Source organism: Cebidichthys violaceus, unplaced genomic scaffold (assembly GCF_023349555.1).
Source record: "Cebidichthys violaceus isolate CVI_PGR_0920_01 unplaced genomic scaffold, fCebVio1.0.p SCAF_4, whole genome shotgun sequence".
NCBI classification, from domain to species: domain Eukaryota; kingdom Metazoa; phylum Chordata; class Actinopteri; order Perciformes; family Stichaeidae; genus Cebidichthys; species Cebidichthys violaceus.
The window spans coordinates 16,926,313-16,953,281 of NW_027176594.1; the positions used below are offsets into that span (position 1 = coordinate 16,926,313).

At 41.3% G+C, this 26,969-nt stretch overlaps 1 protein-coding gene across 3 annotated transcripts in view; it reads right to left on the minus strand.

Annotated features, from left to right (window-relative positions):
• Window positions 1-429: 429 nt before the first annotated feature.
• The window catches only part of LOC137885331 (myosin-10-like), a 51,650-nt gene continuing 25,110 nt past the window's right edge, over window positions 430-26,969 (minus strand). For 2 of the 3 annotated variants that reach the window (XM_068727550.1, XM_068727551.1), the window contains exons 9-46: window positions 26,312-26,404; window positions 25,563-25,626; window positions 25,136-25,234; window positions 24,747-24,890; window positions 23,947-24,042; window positions 23,086-23,204; window positions 22,005-22,157; window positions 21,625-21,798; window positions 21,091-21,264; window positions 19,155-19,269; window positions 18,833-18,889; window positions 16,525-16,718; window positions 16,274-16,395; window positions 16,117-16,186; window positions 15,597-15,757; window positions 15,276-15,384; window positions 14,338-14,469; window positions 13,895-14,101; window positions 13,406-13,543; window positions 13,076-13,199; window positions 11,939-12,110; window positions 10,064-10,276; window positions 9,449-9,593; window positions 9,136-9,342; window positions 8,868-8,972; window positions 8,394-8,546; window positions 7,832-8,080; window positions 7,094-7,306; window positions 6,569-6,781; window positions 6,310-6,471; window positions 5,838-5,966; window positions 5,539-5,627; window positions 5,185-5,308; window positions 4,991-5,080; window positions 4,580-4,698; window positions 4,165-4,273; window positions 3,889-4,061; window positions 430-3,094 (exon numbers count right to left, since the gene is read on the minus strand). In XM_068727550.1, the coding sequence (XP_068583651.1) occupies window positions 2,947-3,094; window positions 3,889-4,061; window positions 4,165-4,273; window positions 4,580-4,698; window positions 4,991-5,080; window positions 5,185-5,308; window positions 5,539-5,627; window positions 5,838-5,966; window positions 6,310-6,471; window positions 6,569-6,781; window positions 7,094-7,306; window positions 7,832-8,080; window positions 8,394-8,546; window positions 8,868-8,972; window positions 9,136-9,342; window positions 9,449-9,593; window positions 10,064-10,276; window positions 11,939-12,110; window positions 13,076-13,199; window positions 13,406-13,543; window positions 13,895-14,101; window positions 14,338-14,469; window positions 15,276-15,384; window positions 15,597-15,757; window positions 16,117-16,186; window positions 16,274-16,395; window positions 16,525-16,718; window positions 18,833-18,889; window positions 19,155-19,269; window positions 21,091-21,264; window positions 21,625-21,798; window positions 22,005-22,157; window positions 23,086-23,204; window positions 23,947-24,042; window positions 24,747-24,890; window positions 25,136-25,234; window positions 25,563-25,626; window positions 26,312-26,404 (5,358 nt within the window). In that variant the 3' untranslated portion in view covers window positions 430-2,946. The remainder of the gene's footprint in view (window positions 3,095-3,888; window positions 4,062-4,164; window positions 4,274-4,579; window positions 4,699-4,990; window positions 5,081-5,184; window positions 5,309-5,538; window positions 5,628-5,837; window positions 5,967-6,309; window positions 6,472-6,568; window positions 6,782-7,093; window positions 7,307-7,831; window positions 8,081-8,393; window positions 8,547-8,867; window positions 8,973-9,135; window positions 9,343-9,448; window positions 9,594-10,063; window positions 10,277-11,938; window positions 12,111-13,075; window positions 13,200-13,405; window positions 13,544-13,894; window positions 14,102-14,337; window positions 14,470-15,275; window positions 15,385-15,596; window positions 15,758-16,116; window positions 16,187-16,273; window positions 16,396-16,524; window positions 16,719-18,832; window positions 18,890-19,154; window positions 19,270-21,090; window positions 21,265-21,624; window positions 21,799-22,004; window positions 22,158-23,085; window positions 23,205-23,946; window positions 24,043-24,746; window positions 24,891-25,135; window positions 25,235-25,562; window positions 25,627-26,311; window positions 26,405-26,969) is intronic. The other variant, XM_068727552.1, reaches the window with a different exon arrangement.

The window sequence follows — 26,969 nt, forward strand, 5'->3', positions numbered from 1 at the left end:
AAAAAACCAGTGTAGTCAAAAGTAATTATTGTGCGTCGAAAAAAATCATACAATCGAAAAAGGTCCTCTTGAGCCTCTTGTACAAAATGTGAAGAATTCGCTCAAGGTGCTGCTGAGTCGGACGGGCAAAGTCCTAGAATAGTTCTGTTGACTAATCGTTGCAGCTTTACAGTAAACAACTTGAATTTGCATGGTAATGAATTATAACTCTTGATTAAAAAATATTTGTAAAATAGAAATATTAATAATTAATTAGCACAATGTTACAAAATAACTCTGAAAGCTTGATATCTGAAGGAGAGCAGTGCGTAAAGAAAAGAACTAGACACAGACATTAAAACACTGGAGAGTAAGTCTGAATAAAAAGACCAGACTCCAGTCCTACGGTCCTGTTCCAGCCCCGAAAACAAACCACAACAGCGTCACAGCTACAATGAAAATGCTTTATTTTCCTTACAAAAACAAACAAAACCAAAAACATAATGTCTAGAAATACAGGAATACAAGAAATAATATGATGGGAGTATTTGCAGTTGAATGCCTGGTTGTCAACAGTCAGCTGTGTAATTCTAATCAAATAAAAATGGAGTAAACTACTTGTGGATGTTAAAGCTCTCAACCAAATGAATCCTGTGCGGACCAAAGTTTCCCAGAACAGCTTCAGTACTAAGCCTTGGTTACGCGGGAAATCTTAGTACAAAAATAATTTTGGGAAGCTCGGCCGCAGAGGGCTCCACTTCTCCCGTTAATGATACCGTAATAGTGATTTTGACACAAACACTCAAGCTAGGACGTTATTATGAACATGGAGTTACACAGCCGATATGATATGCAGCACAGAACAAAATACAAGAGTTGAAAAAGTGAATCTCTCTGCTTGGTGTAGCGGTTTCATCTCTGGTTCACATCTGTAGTTAAATCATTGCCCGCTCATGTTCTTATTCAGTGTCTAAGGCACTTTTAAAGAAACATACTGTTTATTAGGAGAAGGGCAAAGCAGTCGGCTGTAGACGACCACCCTCATCTGCAGATCCGTGATGAAGGAAAAGACTAAATAATGGTCGATGGATGGAATATGAGCACCCTGGCATGTAGTCTTCACACTGTAGTGGTTGAACTGTTGAGGTGGCTGCTGTAGTTCAAGCAGAGCCTCACTTCACTTCACGAAAACACATTAAAAGGAACCTGGGCTACAATGCAACGGTATACTAAACAGCCCTAGTTTGTTCACTATCATGTTAACGTTACATTTGAGAAATAATTTTTCTGAAAAATGAATAAAGTGCTCTGAAAAAAAGGTTTACATTTACTGAAGGTGTTGAAGAAATACTGCTGCATAACTTCTTTCTTTTAAATTATTAGCAAACATGGTTAAGTCCAATAAAACACCTGCTGTATCGGTGGAGTCCTCCTGTTACATCGACGATGGACGAGATCAATGCAGCTCCATTGATAGATTTTAACCAGTGTCTCAATTTTCTATCCATGCCTGTTCTAGTTTCATGAAATGCTTGTTTTAAGAAAATATAAAACAAGGGAATGTGAACAAAGAATCAAATCACAATTTATATTTTCTCGTATGTGACCTGACATTAGGAGACACTGTTGTAACTTGGGAACCGGGTTAGAAACCAGATGTCATGGAATTGTAGCTGTTAAAGTTTTGTGTTTTTCTGAGCCCTTTGGCTAAAAACTTAAGATAAAATTATTTTATTGTGCAACAAACTGAATATAATTTTTTTTTTTTTTTTTTTTTTAATCCAAATGGTTAGGATTTGGAAAATACCTTCAGAACAGCGGGAGTTGTTAAATGACTTGTGTTTCCAAAGTTCAGCTGGTAATAATTTTTTCCCGAAAAGCTGCTTTAGCTCTGTGATTCGAATGTAGTGATAAAACAAACCGGGGCATGTCAGAAACACGGAAATGTAGCAATAAGACGACTCTGAACTCATAACCATTTGTGCCAGTTCAGCGCTTCCAGTAAGAGCCTCTTCTCCCTGTTGGTTTCCAGTTTAAAATTCAAAAAATTCTGTGCGTCATTCGCAGCTCAGGCCGACCCACAGTAGAGGACGAATGGTCAACAATGCACCTGTTAACCTCGTGAGCTGAGATTTCTAGTTAAAACCCAGCGAGACATTCTTTCATTAAATGCTGAGATGAAGCAACACAGAAAATAAAATACCCTTTTTTTTTTTTTTTTTTCACAGTAATACACTTCAAATCCAGAGTCCGTGTTCTTCCATTGCATGTCCCGAGATGTTAGTCATTCCTGTAGTGTAGAAGCAAACGGTCCGTACATCAGAGGCGGACTTATGCAACAAAAGCAGCTGGCGGTCCGAAGGCCACAGTGACCTTTTGTTTTGAAAGGAGGGAGTGTGTCGGGTACGAGATGGCTTTTACACAACCAGTGAGCAGAACACTAAAAACAACACCAACGTGTAATACCTTGTAGTGCTGCAATTCCAGTATGGGGTGCGTTCACATACGTTACATACTTGATGTGCGTGTACACTTAACAGCCTCCACCTACAGTTTCATATGTATAAAAAGCACTTTGCACCTATGTATACTTTCTCAATAAGCTGAGTAGATAACTTGACGCCTGATGGGAGGGAGAGTGTTACCTCATGACGCTGAGATGATGCCCGGGCTAGCAGCTCGCCGGAGGAGGACAGAGTAAGGCAGAATTGTCCGTTTGCCCCTGTGACTCTCCAGGGCTGGAGGCTTGACTTCAGGGGAGGGCGATGGAGTTTCCCTGCAGTGTTAACCGATACAAAAAGGGCTGCCAGGCACACTCCGCCCAGCATTAGCAAAAACATCGCTCCAATCTTCTGTCCAGTCAGCGGTTTGAAATGAATAAAGACGATGGAGACGCCAAGGACGGGTGGGTGAGGCGGGTGGTGACGAGGGAGAGGGAGAAGGCGAGGAAGGAAAGGGTCGCCGCGGTTACTCGGCGTTGGTGGTTTGCGTCTCGTTGAAGTCACCGGCACGGCTGTCGGCGTCATCGTCTGACATTTCGACGGAGGCACCGTCCAGGTTGAGGTTGCGGCGGCCCGAACGGCCGGAGGAGAAGCTGCTGACCGGGCCGCCACGCCTGCTCAGAACAAAACAACACATAAACCTCTGCTGCTTTAAGGAGCGGTTCAACATTTGAGAAATTCACTAATCTGCTTTCTGATTGAGTTTGTGATGAGAAGATCAATGTCTGTGTGGCATGGATTCATTTGATTTGGGGGAAACAAGCCAGCCGGACTCAAATTTCAGAAATATGCCTACCAACATCTCTAGAAAGACAGAAATGTTATTTTTTTTTAAAAAGTTATATGCTGAAACAATTCCTTGGTAATCAGTGGCAGGAATTTCAGATGGAACAAACTAGATGCCTCTTAACGAGTGAACATTAGATAGACTAGCCCCACGTTGTTTTGCGGCACATGTATAAACTGGGCAAAATCAAATCGAATAGTCACCTTAATATCAAAAGACAAATCGAATAATGGATTTTGTTTCCAGTTTTTATTCTAAGATAAGCTGGGCTCCTCCAGCACCATATTTAGCATACAGACGTTAGACAAACTTCCCCTCTAACTCTTAGCAAGAAAGCAAATTAATGTCCTTTTAAAATAAGACCTGCTAATACACACGCAAGCTGAAGACAAACTTTGAACTTATACTAATAAGTATATCAGTATTATATTACTGGATACTGTGGCAGTAAAATAGCTTGACACCTTTAAAGCAAATACACGCTACTTTATGATTGTGTCCTGAAGAGATCACATTCACAGTTTTTCTTGTGCTTTACTGTTGTGCTTGCTTCAGTTTGTCTCGATGTGTTTTTGTGGAAGTACACGGGGCACATAAGGACGTCTGAGGTGCTCCTCGTACCTGAGGCGGTTCTTGAGGGAGTTGACCTCTCGGGTGAGACCCTCGCTGGCCTCGGTGGCGTCGTCCAGCTCCCTCTGCAGCTTCCTGCGGGTGGCGTTGGCCCTGGTGGCCTCCTCCTCCGCCTCCTCCAGCTGACGCTTCAGCTGCTTCATGCGGGAGTTGGCTTTCTCCATCTGACGGGAGGACGGACACATGGGGAAACAGACAGAGATGGTGAGAGGTCGTGGGTGGTTGGCTGGATAACATTTCTGAGTAGAAGTGAATCTTTTTCAATACCTGCTCCTTAAACTGGTCAGCGTGACGACGCTCATCCTCCACCTGCATCATCACCTCCTTCAGCTTCTTCTCCGTGCGACGGACGATCTTGTTGGCTGCTGCTCTCTCCCTGCAAGTTAAAAAAAGAAACGTCTAAGATAAGAGCTCGTTATCGTCTGTATTCACTGTTTAGTCCAACTTTATGTCACAAAAGCAGCTGAATCTTTTGCACAGGACTCTAGTATTACCATCTACCACCATTACTGTCTTTAAAATCAATGTCGTGATGATTTAGTGATGTTAAAATGTCTGACGATGAACCTTTACATGTATCCAAATAGCTGACCAGAACATCTCTCCAATGGCGTTTCATTGCTTCAAATGAATTCTAAATGTCCTCCTCATCCTGTGGAAACGGGTGAGTTCGGTCACTTACTTTGCTTCCTGCTCCAGCTGCTCCTCCAGCTGCAGGATCTTGGCCTCCAGGGCAGTGATGGACGCCTTAAACTTTGACTTGACGGTCCCCTCCAGCTCTGCTAGCTTGGATTTCAAGTCCTGCGTTTGTAACATGCAACTGTTAGGATCATGAGCATTAAATGTGACAAGATACATCCATACTTAATAACCGAAAAGCAGTTAAGGAGAAACATTAACGTCCCCTATTGTGAGGGGGAGAAAAAGATTCTGGCTTTAATCACTTTTCTCATAGTTGTGTTTATAATGGCTCACATTCAACGTGTATACAAAGACATCAGGTAACCAGCTTCTTCTGCTGTTGTTTAATCCAACCTAGGATGTACATAAGCACATACATCCTATATGCCAATTTATTTAAACTATTCAAGACCTTGTTCTGCCGCTCCATCTGTTGCCGAGCGTTCTCACTCTTCTGTGCGGTGCTGCGTTCTCCAGCCAACTCGGTGTTCAGGTTGTCGACCTGAGGAAGAGACGTTGTGTAACATTGATGGAAGCAATCTACCATTTTGGAACCAAGTTCATGACGACGCGTACAAACCCTTATCTCAAGTGCAGTCCGTTTACCTGGATGTTGGTCTTTCTGAAACGGTCGTTGAGCAGCTCCGTGTTCCCCTGCTCCTCCTCAAGCTCCTCCTCCAGCTGGGCGATACGAGCTTCCAGCCTTCTCTTCTCTTCCAGCAGCGATGACCTGACACACACACACACACACACACACACACACACACACACACACACACACACACACACACACACACACACACACACACACACACACACACACACACACACACACACACACACACACACACACACACACACACACACATTTTTATTCAGGGTATATGCAGGAATCCGGAAGGTAAATGTAATAGATTTTTAAAACACTTAAAATATCGGTATGAACAAGGCGACACTGACTTTCCAGAAGCGCTGTTGGAGATCTCATCAGCCAGCTCATCCCTCTCCTGCTCAGCATGTCGACGGGCCCTCTCAGACGCTGCGTGGTCCTACACAAACCACACAGAACACACAGGAGGATCAATACGGAGAAGATCTTGTACAAGCTGCTCTCCCATTGATGTCCATCAAATACGGAAATTAAGTCTGACAATAAGTTGATATTCGTTCTTTCTCTAAGTCATAAATAAAATACATATTAACAGTTCATATCAGACAATATGATGATGTCTAATTTAAAAGAAAATCTGAAATTTGACCTCCTGTAGCTGTAGGATTTCAGCTTCTAGGCCCTTGAGTTTCTTCTCGTTCTCCTTGGACTGGGTGAAGATCTCATCCCTGGAGGCTCTGGCCTCCTCCAGCTCCCTCTGATAGTCCTTCATCTGAGCCTGCAGACCAGAGACAATGTGGACCAGAAAAATAACGGGTACCGAAACACAGCATTATTGCCAAATAGAAGTAATTCAAAGAATAATAATCCATCCAATCCATAACCTTTTTTTGTGCTGCATCATCAATATTTTGTTCACAGTACTGAGGGTCAGGGTGTCCCATCAAAAACTGATACCCACCTCTGTCCATTCATAAACAGATATCTGCACTGTGTTGAAAACCTGTAAACCCTTAAGGGTTAGCAGTTTCAAAGGCTTCTAGGCTATGCACTGAACAAGTGCGTGTGTGTGTGTGTGTGTGTGTGTGTGTGTGTGTGTGTGTGTGTGTGTGTGTGTGTACCTGTAGCTTTTTCAGTTGTTTAACAGCCTCGTCTCTGCCTTTGTGAGCGGCTTCAATCTGTCCTTCCAGCTCGTTCAGGTCCATCTCCAGCTTCTTCTTGGAGGCAACAGCCAGAGTTCTCTGCTTCCTCTCGTCCTCCAGCTCTGCCTCCATCTCACGCACCTAAAAGAGTAAACAACGCGCCATGTCGGCATATCAAGAAATATATAAGGAATATGGAGCCACTTCATGCTGGTCATCATCTGTGGGCCCTGTGTACCTGTTTGACAAGCGACCTCTTCTTCTCCTCTCCCTGCTCGTCTCTGGCCTGCAGGTCTCGGTCAAACTGGGCCTTCATGGCCTGCATGTTGACCTCCAGACGCAGTTTGGCGTCCTCCGTGGCCTGCAGCTCGTCCTCCAGCTCCTCCAGCTGAGTTCTCATCTCCTCCACCTGTTGCTCCAGAGTTCGCTTGGACTTTTCCAGTTCATGGACCTGTACGCATCATCGGGACAAACAACTATGTCAGCAAAACAGGCTGGACAGAGGCAGAGAAAAGGTCCTCAGAAAACCCTGTGTGACTTCTAGAACTAACATTAAAACTGTCCTGGCTGATCAGACTGTACTTTGATACTAAAAAAAGAAACATTAAATCATATCTAATAAGTATCATTGGAGCAGTGAAGGCAAAGCCAGAGCTGTAAGTGGAAGCTACAACTTAATTTCAGCTGTAAATGAAGTCCAAATAAATTCATTCTGGACACTTCTGTTTTGAAATGGTCATTTAAGAGGTCAAAGGTCACTCACATTCTTCCCCACGTCATCCTTGGAGCTCATCAAGTCCTCCATTTCAGCACGGAGCTGCTTGTTGAACCTCTCCAGTTCCTCTTTGGCCTCCAAGGCCTCCTCCAGAGCTCTGGCCATAGACAGAGCCTTGGTATCCTTCTCTCTGGCCTCAGCCTCTGCGCGGTCACGCTCCTCAGCGTAACGAGCGGAGATGGTCTTCTCTTCAGCAAGCAGCTAGTGTAGACAAAGAAACAAACGCCTTCAATACATGCATACAGACTGACCTCGATCCACCATTTCAAGGGGTGCTGGGTCCGGGTTTCCGACATCTTTGTTCTGTCAGTTGCCGAGTATCACGAGCCCCGCAGCCCACCGTGTGTGTGACGGTGAGCATAAAGTTAGATGTAGCGGTATCACTGTTAACGTAGCAGCACAGTGTGTCCAGTTTGTCTGTGAATCAAATGTTACAACTCCTCATACAAGCGTGGTTCCTGTGTCTTGCTTACCGACTGCTGATTAAAGTGAAATGTTAGCAACAACTTCGGCTCAGGCTCACTTAAGGTGGGATGACCAGCTATTCTCATTTTAGTGACAAGTCGCTCCTCAGAGTTTTGCTCAGAATTTATCTAAAAAGCGTTTTATTATATGTTTTAAAAGTTTAACTGATGGCATGAATCTGTCAAAAAAAAGTATTGTCAGTTAACAGTTCATTATTAACATCCTGAATCATTTCTGAAAGATTTTGGCGATCCAGCATACCTGATCGAACTTCTTTTGTTTTTTCTCAAGGCTTGAGACAATCTGTCTCTGGTGGTCCAAGTCCACCATCAGGTCGTCCAGCTCCTGCTGCAGTCGGTTCTTGGTCTTCTCCATCTTGTCCATGGCCATTGTCTTCTCCTCCAGACGCTGGCTGGTCAGCTCCACGTCCTTCTGGAGCTTTCTCTTCACCTCCTCCAGGCCCTCCATCGACCCCACGTCCTCCTCTAGCTTCTTCTTCGTCTCAAACAGCTACAGGAAGGACATTTTTATTATTCAGTATTTACGTTAAGATAAAACGTTTCAACAAGTGATTATCTTGCTAAGACAGCAGCGCTATGTGCAAAGTCGGCAGTAAGTGAATTCTCCTTCTACCAGCAATCTCAGAAGTTTATCTTTAAAATTTCAGTTTTCTAATAAGATCCATCCGCTTCCAGACATACATTCAATTTATGCGATCTTTAATTGAGTATCAGTGGTACCTGAAAGGTGTGCCTTCCTCATACGTTTGTGGGTGTAAGACCCTCAGATGTGGATGTGTACCAATATCTACGTATGTCTGTACCTGGGAGTGCAACGTCTGCAGCTGTTTCTCCAGGTTGCGTCGTGCCTCCTCATCCTCCTCTTGCTGCTCCAGCAAGGTGTTCTTTTCCACCTCCAGCTGGCGGATCTGGCCGCTCAGGTTCAGCTTCTGACGAGTCTCCTCCTGCCGCAACTCCTACACACCACGGATGACCCAGACAAAAGAAAAGCAGGGAGACAAATCTGTTACACCTGTTGTTGTTAGTAATACTGAGGTGTGATAACGGAATAAGAACTGATTTTTAAATACATTAAAAAGGTCTGTGTCGATTTGTTTTGTGTGTTCACATTATTCTAACGGCCGTCTTGATTTCACTGTGTACATCAGAAACAACACTACCGTCCTGGTGTTTTAACTTTTAATTATTAGAAATACTTGACACCTTTTTTTCCTTTTACAGTCTTTCTAGATCAAGTTTCCTGTAGCTTTAAACGTGGCTGATGCCGTCTTTCGTACCTCTGAGTCTTGCAGTTTGCTGTTCAGTTTGTCGACTTCCTTGGCCAGTTTGACGCCCTTCTTCTCTGCCTCCTCCAGCAAAGTGCATGCACTGTCCAGCTCCGTCTAAAAAAAAAAGATGAATGGGGTTATGAGGAAAGCATACTAAACAAAAGCAAAGTGTGTCATTGAGAATCCCTTTGAGATATTTGTTGGGATTTGGAGTAATCTGGGGCTGTATCCCCATCATGTTATACTGCCGTCTATGACTGTCTGTGGAGGCATTTACCTGGAGTTTGTGTGAGCGTTCGGCCAGCTCTGCCTTGACCCTCTCTACCTCGGTGGCCCTGGACACAAACTCCTGCAGCTGGGTCTCCAGTTTCTTCTTCTTGTGTTCGGACTCCGTCTTCGCCTGTTGCAGACTCTTCACATCACAGGCCAGCTCTTTGTTGTCACTCTCCAGACTCTGCTTGTTCTTCTCCAGGTTGGCCTTGAACTGTGCAGAGCAAAAAAAATGTGTTAATGTGTTGACATTAACAATTTGATGACATTTTCTGCCTACATATCACACGGCTGTGTACAACAAGGTACGACCCCCTCACCCGCTTGGCCTGCTCCAGCTGTTCAGACACTTCTTCCAGCGCTGTGGCGTGCCTCTGTCTCACTTCCTGGATCTGAGCCTCGTGGTTTTTGGTCTCCTCATCTATGGCCTTTTTCAGCTCTGCCACCTCTTGCTCTCGCTTGGACCTGGAGTTCGGACACATGTTAGAGGACACCTTCTAAGATGCAATTAAAAAAAAAAAAAAACACCTTAACATGCAGGGTTTGTTGCTATTGTTGTCTTAATAAGGAAAAAAATATATAAATGTTTGGAGGTTGGAACCACTGGAATAAATTCTATGCACGTTTGTAGCATAGTAGTGACAAATATCAAACACTAAGCAGTTTAGAGAATGTGTAAGTGAATAATATATTCACAAATAACAGTAATGCTTTTGTCAAACCCTATAGTTTAACACCAGTGTACAAACCATCAGAAACATGAGAGTACTCCACAGATTCAGCATTTATCAGCTTTAGAATAACTCCCTATTGGAGTAACAACAACGCTTTCACGTACGGAGTCGCACTCCCTAACATCTGTAAACTGACTTTGATGTGTAAACTCTGCAGAGTTCCTTTGTGTAATCATTGATAAACCAACGTTAAATATGTACCGGAGCTCCTGCTGGGCAGCGGTGGTGTCCAGCGTGTCTTCCAGCTCCGTCTTCAGGGCCTCAAGCTCCTCACTCAGATCCCTCTTAAGTTTTTCAGCTTTACTTCGACACATCTTCTCTGCCTCCAGGTCCTCCTGAAGCTCAGCAAGGTGGGCCTGCAGCTCCCGAACCTGCTTCAAGGCGTTGTTCTTCTGGACCGTCTCCTCATCACTCCTGGTTGGAGACACATAACACATGTCGGTTATTCAGAGTAGACCCTTATCATACAACTTAGTCAACTTAGTGTATTTTTCAACTTAAAATGAGGCCACCAGTGCACACAGGGTGGCAGTGTGGTGATCTATTCTCTGCTGAAGCTGTCCACATATAACCTGTGTGTGTGTGTTCTCTATGAACACGGACATGTTAATGAGACTGCTGATCTGTTTACTGCTGAAAGTGAGGTCAAGTCAAATTGATGCCAGCAGCAAGACTCCCGTAACATTCCTCAGTTACAAAGAAACCCACTGATTAGTCACACTGAATGTAATAATGATTCAGTTTTTATAATTAACACAATGCCACAGTGTTGATTAAAGGCACTAATGACTCCAATATAAAAGTAATTCCACATTTAAAAAAAATAGTTCTCAAAATAGCTGCTAAATTAAAAATGGAGCACATCAAGTTTAATGAAAGCTTAATTATCTGGAGCTGTGACTAAACTGATGATTTCTGCGTGTGAAATTAGTCAGACAGACATTAACCAACGACCGCTGTCGTCTGGCTGTGAGGAGGAAACTACTGAGAAGTCAACATTAAAATAATCTGTGCTGACCTTCACAGCTGTTTACCTCATCTGCATGCAGTCTTGTGACAGTTAATGGGAAAATGATTTAACGTGACACCAAACGTATTGCTCCAAATATTTGTCCCACTATGTATGAATGGAAAATCAGGATCGACGGAGGAATGGGCTAAATTGCGGGGATAGAGTGGTTAGATGCAGGTCTTCTAAAGCTATAGCTGCAGACGCTTTTTGCAATTTTTGTAAATCTGATGGTAAAAAAACCAACAAAAAGCAGGTTTGTTAATTGTTTCTCCTCCATTGTAAAATGACAGCTGGATTTAACCCAGCTCTCTTCGATTGCTTCATGTGGAAAACTACGGCAAAGCCCAGGACAGAGAACATCAATCAACATCAATTTGGCTGTAATCAGACACGCTGCCTCCAAGATGAAAGGTCTCAGCCAGTGTTGTTGAAGGCAAACACTGCAGCTGGGAGCTGTAGAGGAGGACTGAGGTGAATGAAAGATGGCGACAAAGTGTGTGTGTGTGTGTGTGTGTGTGTGTGTGTGTGTGTGTGTGTGTGCTGAAATGCTAACCGCAGCAGCTGAAAAGGACGATAGTCAGAGCTGACTCAGTGTTTGTTTGAGTGTGCTAGCGCCTATTTTAGGGTCTTCCTATTGACTTCGAGTGCCGTTGTCATGGAAATACTGCGCTAGTGAGAGAATGTTCGTGAAGTTGAACATTACAAACCTAAAATTAACCATTCAGTGACACTTTTCCAAACCTTTAGGATTGTGGTGATGCGAGTTCAGAGGACCCAGTAGTGGATGTAATAACACACTTCAGTGTATTTGATCTGTCGGCACAAGGCTTTTGATTTCATACAAAACTATCTGTGTACTTTCTTGAAAATCTGTAATTTCAATAATTGTACTATTATGTTATCATGAGTTTTCATTATGATTGTATCTTGTCAACAGCCATTGGACCGTCTGAAAGGATCATGTCTGGATTTAGTTTATCAGTGTTATATAGTTTACAAAAGGCCTGTGATGCAGTCAGTTTTGACACCGAGTACTTTGATAGATTTTGATGTCCATCACTGACCTGGCCAGAGCAGCCTGCAGCTCCTCCTCCTTCTTGCTCAGTTGGATCTTCAGCTCCTCTATCTGGGCCTGAAGCTCAGCAATCTGGTCCTGCAGGTCAGTGGTCTCAGCATCCAGTTTGCGTTTGGCCTTCTCCAGCTCTTGCCGTGTTTTCTCCTCCTTCTTTAAACGCTCTGAAGGGAGGCATAATCACATGTCTCATAAACAAGATTCATAAAGAAAACGCTATATATACATGGCCAATAATTGATAAAAAAAAAGAAAGAAAACCTTTGCCTTCAAATGATCTCAAAAGATGAATAGGCAAAGTCACAAGTCACAGAGGGGTCACACGAGCTACAAAGAGGTCACAGAAAGTGACAAACAACACACACCTAATTGCTAACAGCCTGACACAAATATTGGTAATCAGATTAGCTGCTTTGCCTAAATGCACGGGTGTCTTTTCAAACATTCCTACATACCTCGGTTCTTTGTCAACCCGGCACTTAAGTAGCGCAGATTAGGAGCCTGATCAGACAGAGCGCATTTAGCAGGTGGATAATGCCTTTGTGTTGCCTGATCAGACAGATCACAGTTTGGTGCATCTTTCTTTTATTGTTGCAAGGCACACAATCCTTGAACTGTATGCTAACTAATCGCTAATCGTACATTTTAAATTAATGAAAACAACTTCCCCGAAATCTCAAGTCCCACACTAATTGGCCTCCTGCTGTTTTCAGTTCAGAACATTGTGACTACGGTTGGTAAAGTTATATAGCTGTGGGTAAACAGTAAAAGTCACCAGAATGAGAAAAATTGCTAGTTGCCGTTGGGCGCCTTTTCACTCTGAGTTGAATATTTTTTAATTCGAGGCGTTCAGGGCACTCCTGCGCATGAGGCGCATATAGCGGAAAAAATAAGAGGTGCTCAGCAAGACAAAAGCAGCGCATTTAACGTTTACGAAATGTTTAAATCATCTGTTTTTTTTAAAATGTATTTTTTAGCATCATGTTTCATGTCGATACTGTACTATCTTACGTACAGGCTACTGTAACTTAAATAGTCCTTAAACTGATGTCCATTCACTTATTTGTGTGTGTTCTGGTGAACATTCTCTATTCTTCGACCCAAAATGGCGGCAGTAACAGTAGCTTACCCTCCAGGTCAACCATCACCATCTCCTGCTTGTTCTTGACCTTGCCGAGGTTTTTTGCTTTTTCCTCCTCCTCCGTCAGTTGAGAGGTCATCTCGCCGATCCTGTCCTCCAGCAGCTTTTTCTCCTGTTGTGTGAAATCAAAGTGTTAGTTAGACTGGAAGCACAACTACTAACTGGAGGTGAAACGGTCAAAATACAATTTAATTTGTATTGCTCTCTAAGATCTATCCCGTCACATGCCTCATCAATCACCTAATGTTATTAATTTTTTACCTTCACTGCTTTCTGCTTTTTTGTTTGACCCATCATTTGCACATCTAATCCTCTCACCTTGAGGAACTTGGAGTTGTGGTCCTCCAGCAGGAGAATGTCCTCTTCCATTTTCTTGATCTTCGCCTCGGCTGTCACTTTGTCCAGCTGCAGCTTCTGTCTTGCAGCTTCCTCCTCATCAAGCTGCTCCTCCAGGTCCTGAGAAGAGGAAAACAAACACACGCATACACACAGATAAAGATACATAACCAAGTCTGAACACTGAAGTTTATGAACTCTTTAAAGGCCCTCAACACTTGGCTTTAAAAAGTATTTCTCTACAAACTCATCTGATTCATCAGTGTGGTTCGATCACATTTGTTAGACAAAGCTGTCGACTCCAACCCTCTTTAACTTCTATGTAAATAACAGAAAGGCCTTTTGTCAACTGAGGACAATTATGATTGTGATTATGATGCGCATCAGTACTAACAGCACAGATGTTAGCATACCAAAACAAAAGGAAAGAAGTTTGTGTACGTAGAAGTTTAAAAAGGTGAAGATATAAACCTGAATGTGTGACTGCATCTTCTTCTTCTCATTCTGCAGGCTCTGGTTCCTCTCCTCCTCCTCCTCCACCCTGGACTCCAGGTCATGAAGAATCTCCTCCAGCTCTTGCTTTCTAGAAAGCAGACGAACTCTCATCTCTTCGGCCTCGGCAAAGAGCTCCGTCTCTGCATGGAGTTGTTCTGCTAGAATATTCTTCTCCTCTACGAGCTGGAGAGAGGGAACAGTTTGGAGAAAAAAAAGTCCAACCTTCTTAGCTGCAATACTGACTTCTTCAATTGTAATAAATGTGATAGAACACAGTAAATCGTAATTTCCTTACAAACAATTTGGGTAAAGAAGTAATAGCATGTAACATGATCAAATTAGCATTTATAAATAATGAAGTTTCTCTGAATTTATACATGTTGAAATGATTTATTTTCCGTAATAGAGGGCACGTCTACCTGTTGGTGTTTCCTCTCCATCTCCACAAGCTCATTCTCCACCTTGAGCTGTCTCTCCTTCACCTTTACCAGCTCCTCATCTTTGGCTTGCAGCTCCTCCTCCTGCCTGGTGACCTGCAGCAGAGGCTTCACCTGAGACACAGAGAGAGAGAGAGAGAGACAGAGAGAGAGAGAGAGAGAGAGAGAGAGAGAGAGAGAGAGAGAGAGAGAGAGAGAGAGAGAGAGAGAGAAATAAAATCAATCTCTACATGGGTTTTGCAGTGTTCCCCAAATGAAATGAAACACTTAGCCATGTACTGCATTTAAATACCTTTTTACTGACAATAAGGCCTATAATTGCTTATCAAGTACATGAATTTATTGACATCAAAATCCCATTTTTCCCAACAGTATATAACAAACATTCCTAGTAATATAACTAATCAATTAACTTGACTTGGACACAGATAAAGCAATTAAAAGATTATTAATTAAACTATGAACTGACTCGCTACAATATCTAACGTTAAAAGTAGTGTATAGTGGTAGTAGTAGTGTAGCAGTGTTTACACCTTCTGTTCTTTATAATCCACTGTTTGTCTGAGGCTCACTTATCTAGATTATAGGTAACAGGTATAACATCTACCAACAGTCTGCAGCAAATACCAAAAATATACAACTAATGTTGCTGTCTACAGAAAGCCAGAAAAAAAACTTCTTATGAGTTTCTTAGTTGCTTTAAAAAGGTTTCTGTGGCAATTAAGAAAAGTGATGTAGAGAGTTTAGTATTCTTTATAGTCTGTTAAGTGCTCATATAGCTGAAGACATTTGTTAGGCCTCCTATAACAAATGTATGAAACTACTAATTTTGAGAGACGTAGAGAGCTGTGTATGATCTGCTCACATCACATATGAACTACTTGGTTGAAAGAGGTAACTTTAGCTGTCAGAGTTCTCACCTTGGTGAAAAGCCTCCACCACTGCCAGTGTCGCAGCTTCAAATAAGCAGCACAGTTCCTCTGGAGGACCTTCAGGGCACTCAGCTGCTGCTGCTTCTTAGCGAAGGCCCTAAGGGGAGAAATGGTGCAAAAACAGGCGACAAATCAATGTCTGGGTATAGCAGTGTTTTTAAAGACCAACGTTGGGCTGCGTTTCGTGTACAGATGAGCTGTAAATGTACCAAACTCACAGTAATTTTCCTTATTGTGCAGTTTTCTGCTCTGGTATGAATGCTAATCACGTAAGAAATTGGATTAAAACCCATGAGATCTGACACTCACTTGCGTGCCAAGTATCCACGGCAAACAGACTGGAAGTAGATGATGATGTCAGTGATCTTCAGGTCTCGCTCCTCCTCCAGGTGAGCCAGAACACCAGTTCTGAAGAAGATCTTACTCTGACCGATACGGAACAGGTTGGGGTCCAGCTCCAGGGCTCGGATCTATAAAAGGCACATGAAGACTTTTTAAGAATTTACCTCTGTAGACAAGGTTACATTTACATTTTCTAAATAAATTCAAGAAATGTTCCTGGAAAACAGTTTGACATTATATATTTCACTTAGAGTGTTTCCACCACAGAAACTTATCCAACTGTCACTTTTCTTCAGATAGGGTGGAAATGCAGAAGTGACTTTTAGTTAGATGAGGTTAGTTCCTCTGGTTCCATTATTTCTGGAACTTTTTGGTCAAAAAAGGCAAATAGTCAGTTCCTAAGGCTCAGCAGAATATATAGCATGTTATTTTTTCCAGGGCAGGAGCTTTAAAACTGAAATAGAACAAGAGAAAAGAAAGGCACTACCATTCTCTCACAGGCTTGTTTTCCATCCATGAATCCCTTGGGGATAGCATTAGGTGTCAGGATCTCATATCTGGAAACAAAAGAGAACATTAATATCAACATTTCTTCCGTGTTAAATGAAATTACACAGTTCAAAAAGCTTCTTGTCCTTTGTCACCTTTGTCTGAACTCCTGGAAGACGATACGGTTGGGGAAGCCCTGTCTGCAGATGCGAATCCCCTCTAGGACTCCATTACACCTCAGCTGGTCCAGAACCAGGTGAGGCTCCAGTTTACCAGCCTGAGAAGGAACAAATACACCATTAAGACCAGACACATGACAATACGCTAGTATAAAGATAAACCGGTCCCTCACTTTCCAATGGTTGATACGCATCTTCTAACAAATACATTGAGATTCTTTATTTACTCTTTTCTCGTGGTTGGGGATGATGCAGCGGACAAAGTTGGGGTTGGTGTTCCTCAGAGTCGCCATGAGCTTGCTCAGTGACTCCTTGTAGAGCTGTCCCACCGTACGGAACATGCCCTTTTTCGTTTTGAAGGTGGCGCCAAAGGCTGTCTCGTTCATCCCCGCCACCTGGTCCAGGCCCACGATACGGTCGACTGGTGGGGAGATGAGGAGAACTGGTTAGAGTGAGAAGACTTCATGGGGAGCAGAGGAAAAGAAAAAAAACAGCAGCAGTGACATAATGTAGCTACATGAAGTGCAGATGGATGAAGAAGACATGACAGACGACAGTCAAACAACGGCAATCTATAAAGAAGCATTCAAAGTCTAGAACTACCGCTAGCTTCTGCATGGACATGGAGGGCAAGGCCTATCTACTCCTAATGGTCTAAACAGGACTCCACAGGGGCTGTTACCTTGGAGAGAAGCACCTTGTATTAAGATTTACTCACAAAGTATTAACAAAGTTTAATAGCAAGAATTGAAAAAGCTCCTCTCTGGTCTGGGTGGATGAGAGACAATGCTTGATGGCAGCTACATGAAAGCTTTTCAACATTTTACTGCTTATGATACAAAACCTGCATCAACATATTGCTAGTAAAATCATTGATTCTCAACATGCTAACACTTAAGGGGTTGCAAACACTGGATGCAAAAATATTAGAACTGTTCTATCACTATAACTGTTCATAACCTTTATCACCCCATCAATTTTACCATGAAAACCAGGTGACTAGTGGTGGTTAGTCCTTCTCAGTCTGTGAAAACAGTTGTATGATAGCTAAAGCTGAAACAATTATGTGATTAATTAAAAAGTTGATTAATTGATCGAGAGAAAAAAAGTACAGTTTAATCAACATTAAAATTAGTTGCCGGCCAAATCAAATCTTCTGTGGTTCTGCAGGGTGCTTTGGCAAGTGTGAGAAAATGACTCAAATGACATCATTTGCATCATTTCAGTTTGGGCTTGGAGAAAACAAAAAAATTACGCTGCAACGCAAACTGGGAACTCAGCGCCAAATTCATTTGTTCTTACTAAAGATAAAAAAATCTTCAGAAAACAGGTCAGCAGTATTTATATTTCCTAAAACTAAATAATTTCCTCAAACAGCTGGGAAATGTTTCTTTGATTTTTATATTACTATTTTAGATTCTGATTTGGTGCTATAGTGTGCATTTAGAGCAGCAGGACAGTGTATGTGGGATGAAAAATAAATTACAAAGAACATGTCAGTCAGTGCAACAGTGTGTTTCTTTAATGTGTTTTTAATAGTTTTTAGATAATAATTAAGCTCTATGGCACAGAGGAATAAGATAAATTAGGCTTTGGATACACCAACAATTATTGTTGAATTTATTGCTGGTTTTGGTCTTAAACATTTTTATTAGGAAAATATAGAATATCACAAGAATTACAAATCGAAGAGTAAATCTTTTTATGATCTGATGTCAGTGGACTTATTCTAAAAAAATAGCTTGACAAAATGACACAGAACATGACTTATGGTTTAACATTATGTCACATATTAATATCCAACCAACTAGATTTAATTAAAAAAAACATTTAAAAGTATTTGATGAGTCACAGACTGCTGGCGTTTTAACTGAGGTGATATAAAGCTGCTGTCTGGACCCTCTACTGACGTCTGAGCTCAGAACCAAAACAAATACCAACATCTGCTTTCAATACCCCGCTACTGTGGTCCTATCGAGGAAGGAGGAAAGAGGGAAATAATGTCATTACATTTTATTCAGTCAAGCTACGAATCCTAATTTTGCTTGAGGGTGAATCACATCACAGAGGAGCTATTAAAGACGGCAAACAGCTGCACTAGATATAATCACTTGCTTCAGGGCTATTGACCATACAAAGATCACAAGACCCATGTCAGCCTACAAAAATGCTGACACAAATTAAAGCACACTAGTTCGACTAAAGGGAGCAGTTGACTATATTCTACTTGAACATATTGAGGAATTAGGCACTACTGCTTTTGGCTGAGACAAGGGAGCCATGCAGCCTGGAAGCAAATGGGAGCCATTGTAGCTATGACAGACACAGCACCGGCTGAAGCATGAAACATAGTACAGCCAGATCTGGGCAAAAATATACCAGTAGCTACACTTTCAAGAAATCAACCTGCTTGGGAAGCGCTTATATTTAGCCTACCAAGCACCTTGAGCAGCTCGGTTTCACAATCCAAAGCTGTTTATTTTCAGCTATTATTATTTTGGCCCAGGTCTGCTACAGCACGACCCAGTCATTCACCTGCCGGGTCATCCAGACTAGTGTCATAGAATGAAGCCCTTTGAATGGTCTGAATCTCTACAACACAGAAAGAGACAGGGAGGGAGGGGGGTGTTGAATTCATTCTTAGAAATCATAAACACATCGGCCTGGCTCAACAAGGCAGAGAGCTGTTGTTAGTCGGCTTGAGTGAGAGAAATATTGACGTGCTTGTTAGCTGAATAAGCAAACTGGTACATACAAAATGAATCTTAAAGGATGAGTAACCATTATTGATTCCTTCTAGTCTAGTTCTAGTTTAGTACCATTTCAAATGTTTAGAGATAAGACGGCGGCAGCTTACCGTCTTTCCAAAGTTCAGCTATAAACTTGTCGGTCGACTGATGCAGAAGAGTGGCCACGTTGTCATTCAGAGGGTCCATGTTCTTCATTAGCCACTCATCTGCCTTATAGTCCACCTGTAACAATCAAGTGGTGCAACTCAGAGATCAGGACAACATCAATGACACAATCTTCCTGAACCCAACAGATTACAAATCTAAACAAACCGATAACAATATATTGTTGTTTTTTTTACATTAACAAACGTTTTTGATAAAAATCTTGTATATTTGCTTTTTTAAAGAATTACGAGGAGAATCTAAAGCATGACAATTAGCATTTCTGTACTCAGTTATCGAAAAATGACTTATATGTGTTGCACAAAAATGTGTAGCATTCAGTATGTCATATATTGGCCAATAGGGGTGTCTCGATATACCAGCATAAGATAAATATATATATATATTTATATACACTGTATATAATCAATCTGTGACAGATGTTGGTAAAATTGAATTCATTATTAATTTACATGAGTGTGAATCAGGATATCTTAATATGTTCATGAAGAGATAAATAATGATGCTTTGCCTTCGGTAGGTTGAAGGATTTAGTTGAGGTAAAGAACTCTAAATTATTCAGAAAACAGCAGAACAGGGATTTATGTTTATTGGCGTATATGGCGGCCAATATTTATGAAGAAAATGCAGTACAGATTTGCCAAAAATATATTTGATGTAATTGAGAAAAGGTGTATTTGTTAGACACATACGTAGTGTAAGTCACAGAGAGCACTGACAACTTTATATTGGTCACACATTCTAAAAAACATAAATAAAAGGGATTTAGAGTTTATATTGTGTATTTTTGTAAAAAAAAAAAAAAGAAAAGAAAAGAATATTGGACGATATAGAGAGAGATTATATTTTCTGAAACTCTTGGATATCATTCTTAAAAATCCAGAACTGGTAGAGGTCTGTGGGGAGCCCTAGCTTAAGATAATTTAAAGCGTATTGCACCTTGGATGCTAAAAAATGTAATCAATAACAGTTGCATCAATATGTATTTGTCCATCTGACACATCATGGTGACCTAATTCAAATCCTGACTTACCACACCGTACAGGCCACGCTTAATTGCAGTGATTCAGACTGCATATGTGAGGCGATATTATTTTGTGCAAACCCACGTTGACAACATTTGGCTTCATGGTGCGGCAGAGTTTTCTCCACAGCAGACGCTGTTAGAGTTGAAATCTCTGGGTTTTTGACTGACTGTGGTGTAAAACACCACAGTCCACGTAATGAAAAGCAGATGTGCAACTCAGCAGGTCTCCCTGCAAGACTTGAGTTCTGTTGCAAAACACCACTCACAACGTCCAAATCCACTCCAATACAATGCGATATAAATCAAACCAGGACACAGTATTTCCCTGAAATCCCACCACAGGAGAACCGTACGTCATTGTTTTATCTGAATGCTGACCAGCAGCAAATTTTCACTTGCTGTTTAACTTTTGCAGGAAGAAGATCAGGGAGGAAAAGAGATGTATTGGGGAAATAAGAATGTAGACAGAAATAAAGCAGCTGGTTGTACAACAAACAAAAGTACAATAAAAAGCAAGGATGTCATATATTTTGTATACATTTCTGAGTAATATCGAGGCAAAACAACATTTACTTCAGTGCGTACCAGGAACTGTGTTAATCAAAAGGCATGTGTTGAAGTAACTTAGAAGTTCAGGTAAACTAAAGCAACTGAAAGTGTGTACAGTAGCAAAGAAACATTAGTATGATGGTATCAGTTGTATCATAACAGCTATGACCATCATTATGATGAACTATTTTCTTATGTGTCCGACATATGCTCTGAAAAATAGCGTCATGAAATTTAAAAGCTTTAACCGAGACAGAAACATGCTACAGTGTGATTCTGAAAAAGATCAAAAACGAGCGTACCTTGCCAGCGTAGTGGATAATGCAGAAGTCGGCCTTGTCTTTGAGCTGGCGGGGCTTCTGGAACTTGCTGTGTGTGCCCTGCTCCTGGATCAGCTTGTCTACAAAGGTCTTGTCTGTGGCCTTGGGGAACCAGCACTCTTCATCCAGCAGAGCCAACACTCCTGGAGGGTTTGCCTGAAGGAATATCAACACAGGACGGAGCAAATGGCTTCAGAGACAGTGAACTGTAACTCCACAAGCACGGCAACTACTTCCAAGTATTTGTTTGTGTTCAGTTGACAGGAGCGTTGTGGTCCATATCTTAAACTCCTAAGCCACCAAAATACCCTCACTACTTGTTCTCAGTGGAGATGTCAGTAAGTTTTCCTTTTTAATTAAGGTAGAAAATTGTAGCGTGTGGTTAAAAAGAATTGTTGAGTGAACATTATTATTTAGTTGCTGGATCGTTTGTCAGCGTAGCTCAATAATTCAAGAATAAGTGGAAAATAAGAGTTTCATTCATCGCATGGATCCAAGCTAATCGTTCACACTGACCGGCCTCTCAATGAGGTCGATGCAGGGCTGCAGGTCGAGGCCGAAGTCGATGAAGCTCCACTCGATGCCCTCCCTCTGGTACTCCTCCTGCTCCAGGATGAACATGGTGTGGTTGAAGAGCTGCTGCAGCTTCTCATTGGTGTAGTTGATACACATCTGCTCAAATGAGTTCAACTGTCGTAGGGGAGGAGTACAAAGAAGAACAATACTTTCATTGGAAATGAGTTTAGATGACAAGAACTCCAAATCTCAAATGTAGATATCAGCAACAGAAACAAACATTATCGTCAACTGTATAAAAGAAAAACATTTCCTCTGGCCACAAATGGACAAACTGTCTTCTTTAAAGATGAAGACATTTAAAAGATTTGAATCCAAACCTGGAAGATCTCAAAACCTGCGATGTCCAGGATGCCAATGAAGGAGGCACCCTGTCGTTTGGTTCTGTCCAGAGCTTTGTTAATGCGATGGACCAGCCAGCGGAACAGACGCTCATATGTCGCTTTAGCCAAGGCCTCGACAGCAAAGTCAGCCTGGAGGGAGAGAGAGAAAAGATATAGGGAGATACAGTATATCAGTATAATGCAGACATGCTTCCAGATCCTCAATGGACAAATGGACTCAAACATCTTAGCAACATTTTATACAGTTAATGTTCCACATGAGTCAGACTTTTAAAACTATTGAATCTAAAGCAGTTGAGACAAAAGCTGTTTCTATCGAGCTGTTGTCATAATGATCTGCAAGAGTACTGCACTTTAAATGAATGATTCATAAACAAGAGACGTGCTTTGGAGTGGTTTCACAGAAGGTAAAACTAACCGTACCATGTGCCTAGTGCTATATGAAACAAGGAAAGAGTTCAGTGTTTGACAGCAATTCTTCACATTGGCCATTAGTTTTTAAATTTTGGAGTATGTATTTACGGTTTGCTCTTATTACAACAATACCCCTGGAGCTCAGCCGCTACTGTATGGAGGAAGTCAGTCAGAAGCTCCAAACAGAGCTATAGAATTCAAAACATGTTCAAAACACAAGGACAGATTTTGATCCAAAACTGACTAAGAATGTGATTTATTGAAGATGCAGATTGTGATACCAGTTTAAAAAAAAGAAAATAATTTGTGATTAGGTGAATGAATGTTTCTTACCAAAATGCAGCTTGGGACTCTCCTCATGCTTTACTGTATACAGACTACTGTATGATTACTGATTATTTAAATGAGAGAATTTATGCTCATCAAAGCCAAAATTGAAACAGACTTTTATTAGTACTACCGGAAACCTGGATGTCAGAAATAAAACTCTTCCAACTACGCAACTCTATTACTCCATAATGAAATTATCTAGCGCTAACATAGACCCACTGCAGCTGCATTGCTTTACGATAGATCATCATTAGTGTAAGTGAGGATATTAGCTAGAAACCTAAGAGGATATACACGGTGTTAGATAACTGACCTGCTCTTTAGTCTGCGCTTTCTGGACGTAGTCTCTTCCCACTTTGATCCTTGGGGACAGGATGGCTCTGGTAAACTCCATAACATTCATACCCAGCAGATGACACAGCTTCTGAGCGGCTGGGAAACGAGAGATGGAAAAAGCACATAATAGGGCAAAAAAGTTTATTTAAATAGTATATTTGACTTATACCTGTATGTTCCCAGCATTATTTTGACACCTGGATCCTAATCATAACAATCAATATTAAATATATACTACACTTCAACTGAATAATATTAAGATTTATCACAAATCTTTCAAAGAGGTTTTCTTATGAAGTGTAATGAGGAAATTGTCATATTTTACATGGCTGGAGCTTATGGAAAAGTAGAAAAAAGCATGACCCGTTCTTGATCAGCTAAGCCTCCCTATTAAAAAAACCCATCTGCTTCAGTCCTGGATTCTGCTCGTCGCATTTGGGAATATCTGGCCTCACTGCCTCACTGGCTTTAGGCTCATTCTCTCTCCCTGTCTCCCTCATTTCAGCGCCAAATATGCAGTGCCACATGTGGAGGAACTGGAAGACTGTTCCCCATTTCCTTCAGGAGTAAATCCTCATATAATGTGGTTTAATGGCAGGTTGACAAGTCTTGGGGAGAGAAAGGACATCAATCACTAGTCCTTCTGTTCTGTGGATGAGGACGCAGTGTGAGGGAGGCAGGAAAAGAGGAGGAGAGGAGATGAAGTATATATGGGAAGAGGAAAAAATAGGAGAATGATGCCTTGACCTGTGAGCTCCAAGCTACGAGGTTATGAAGCAGATGTAAAAGGATTGCTTGCGGCATACATACGTGTGTGTGTGTGTGTGTGTACACCTACCAGTATTATCAGGCATAGAGGCTTGGTCAGAGTTCCTCTCTTTCTTAAAGTTAATGTTACCAAATTGAAGCACTGAGGACACCACCTTCAACATGGCTACAGAGGAGATGAGACAAAAACAATATAAATATTTTAAGACATTACTTAAACTTAATTTCACTGGACATAATCAATTAAAACAAGAAACATTTAATCCATATAAGAAATATATTTTCTAATTCTAATCATTATTATCTTTTGCTGCATACAAAATATGTAGCAAAAATCACTTGAATATCTTTACATCAACAACCGTCTCTTTTATCGTCCATAATACCAACAGTCAAGGCTCATCCTGCACAATTTGATAAATTCACATATAAATTCATCCATTTTGATTTGGGACTACTAGCCCTAACCTCACACATCATATAAAACCATCCTTGACTATTGTACTCTAGTTTGAAGCAGAGCAACATCGTAGGAGGAGGCACGTGTTCAGATATATTGGCAAAAAACTTTGTTTACGTTTCCAAAAGTGGTATGTATCCAAATGTATCCAATCTTCTGTGTGTGGAGGCCAACAGTCCTCCACAGCTCCATATGTTGTGTTGCCTTAAATCATGCCTAATTTTGATCAAATCCTTTATAAAATGACACACTGCCCATTCTGTTCTCTCCGAGATACTTCACATTACAAAAGCTTAAGTTGCTCTAAAGAGGGACCTCAAGAAGTAACGTTCTTCTAAAGTAATCTAAAACTGACCGAGTGAAAGCAGCCTCCTAGAGAAATTGTTATGTTCATGTTATGGTAAACATACCCAGAATCTCCTCATGGCCGAAGCTCATGATGTGCATGGCCTCCATGGTCTCCTGGAAGTTGTCTTTGTCCTGCTGACCCGGGATTGGGATGTTGCCGTTAGACAGGAAACGGTAGTGGTCGAATCCTTCCAAAAGCAGGTCGGCTGAGGAGAGAAATGTGGTTAAAGCGTTATAAGAATGGTTAAGATGGATTTTTTTCTGGGTTTTACTGGAATGGTTGGCAGCTCTTGGTATGAATAATAATTTTATAAATGATACTGCTGCTGTCAAACATAAATTATCTTTTAAATAGTTAACCTGCCAAAATCAGAATGGCCTAGACTCTAGAGTAATGCCAGACAAAGAGAATTTGAGGTATCTTGATGGTATAAAAGCTCAGTTTACTTACATTTGAGGTGCTCTCCCGCTCCAGCCAGCAGCTGGTAGAAAATGTGGAAGGTGCGCTCATCTTTGGCTTGACGAATAGCTCTGGATTTCTCCAGTAAGTCTGACACATAATGGTCAAAGAACAAAATGCTTTTGGTGGGTTCATTTTAATGTAGAATCAAAACTTAAAACGTCAGTCAGTGTATACGTGAGACTCTTCCTTCACCTCTTGTACAGGTCAAGTTGGTTGAGAATTCACACGATTTCAAAACTAATTTTCTCTTTCAATGTTGCCTGTAAATGTGGATAGCATTCCATGATGAAAATGCCTTATTGGATTTATTTTTATGCGCGTCTCCAAAACAAAAACCCACCTGTATCAGGTCAACAGTGACTGATAACATTCAGAATCTTAGTCAGTTCTAGTCAATCGTTTCTAAACAGGATACAGGTTTCAATATTGGCTCCAACAATGTATCCGGTGACATCAAAGTTGATCCGGATGAATTTTCCCTGCGAGATGAACAGAAGATAAATGCTCAGGGAGTGCACAAGACGAGATATGCAGAAATCAATCGGCAGCATTATGACTCTGTTGTATCACAAGCTGAGGAGCTGATAACTTTGATATACTAAGAGTCAGCATGAATCCTGCATAAAACATTAACACGGATACATATCATCTACAGAATAAATTACATTAAATACATCATATTTTATACAGTACAAAACAATATTTAAAAATAAGCAACAGTAGATTTTACTTCTACTACTTTCTGCACACAGAACATGACTCTGTTTCTGATCAAGTGAAAACTTTTTCCATCTAAGCTGGCCAGCGTTAATGCAGAAAAGGTTTTACTAGGGTCTTTTTATGAGGCAACACAGTTATTAAATAATAATGCCCCTTAATTTGACAGATACTACAGTAATGCTCAAGAAAGATTGTTTACGTTACTATTAAGAGGTCTGCTGAGTGGAGCTGCCTCCAGAGCACATTAAAGGTATTATTCATGACCAGCAGGCGCCTGTGTCCGGCTACATGACCTGTGTTATTGCTTACAGGAAAATTAGGATAATCTAATTACCTTCAATCAGTTTTACCTCTGCTTATTGTCACAAAGGCTAGAGTAGATGTTGTGAGATGCACATTAAAAATGCAGCTCTTCTACATGAATATCAGTTTTTCTGTACTTACAAAACGTGACGAGTTGTCATTTTTCACTGTCTTAGCATTCCCAAAAGATTCGAGGATGGGGTTGGCTTGTAAAAGTTGACGTTCCAATTCACCCTGAGAAAGAGAAGGACGTTACAGCAGGCCTTTGTCCCCATGATGATCCCAAGCAAGAAAACACTATGAGAAATGAACTGTGAATATCACTGAAAACTGAAAAACAAACGAACATAAACATGCAGACAAAGACAGCAGAAACCGGACGACTTGTTATACAGACAGACCTCACATACATTATCTCAGTGTAGGTAAACTGAACAAACAAAACCTAAAAAAAACGTTACTGTATCAAGAGAGCGATACCAAAGAAACTGAAGTGTCTAGTAATCATTTTGTAACAACTTAGTGTTTCTTTTTGTAAGGTGATGGACAAGGTTTAAGGTGCAGGGGTTCTTTTTTTATTCTTTATCTGGAGTTGTTCTGCGGTTGTTCACATGAGCTAAACTGCATCGTTTGGAGGCAAATAGTTTTACCGAGTGTTTAAAATGTATCCAATCCCAAGATGAATGTAAAGACCGAGGGAGCCGAGCGGCGCAAAGAGCTTTTTACTATCAAACAAATCTTCATCCAAAGCAAGACCAGGCCGAAGGGATGTAATCACGCCAATTGAATTGATCGAAAA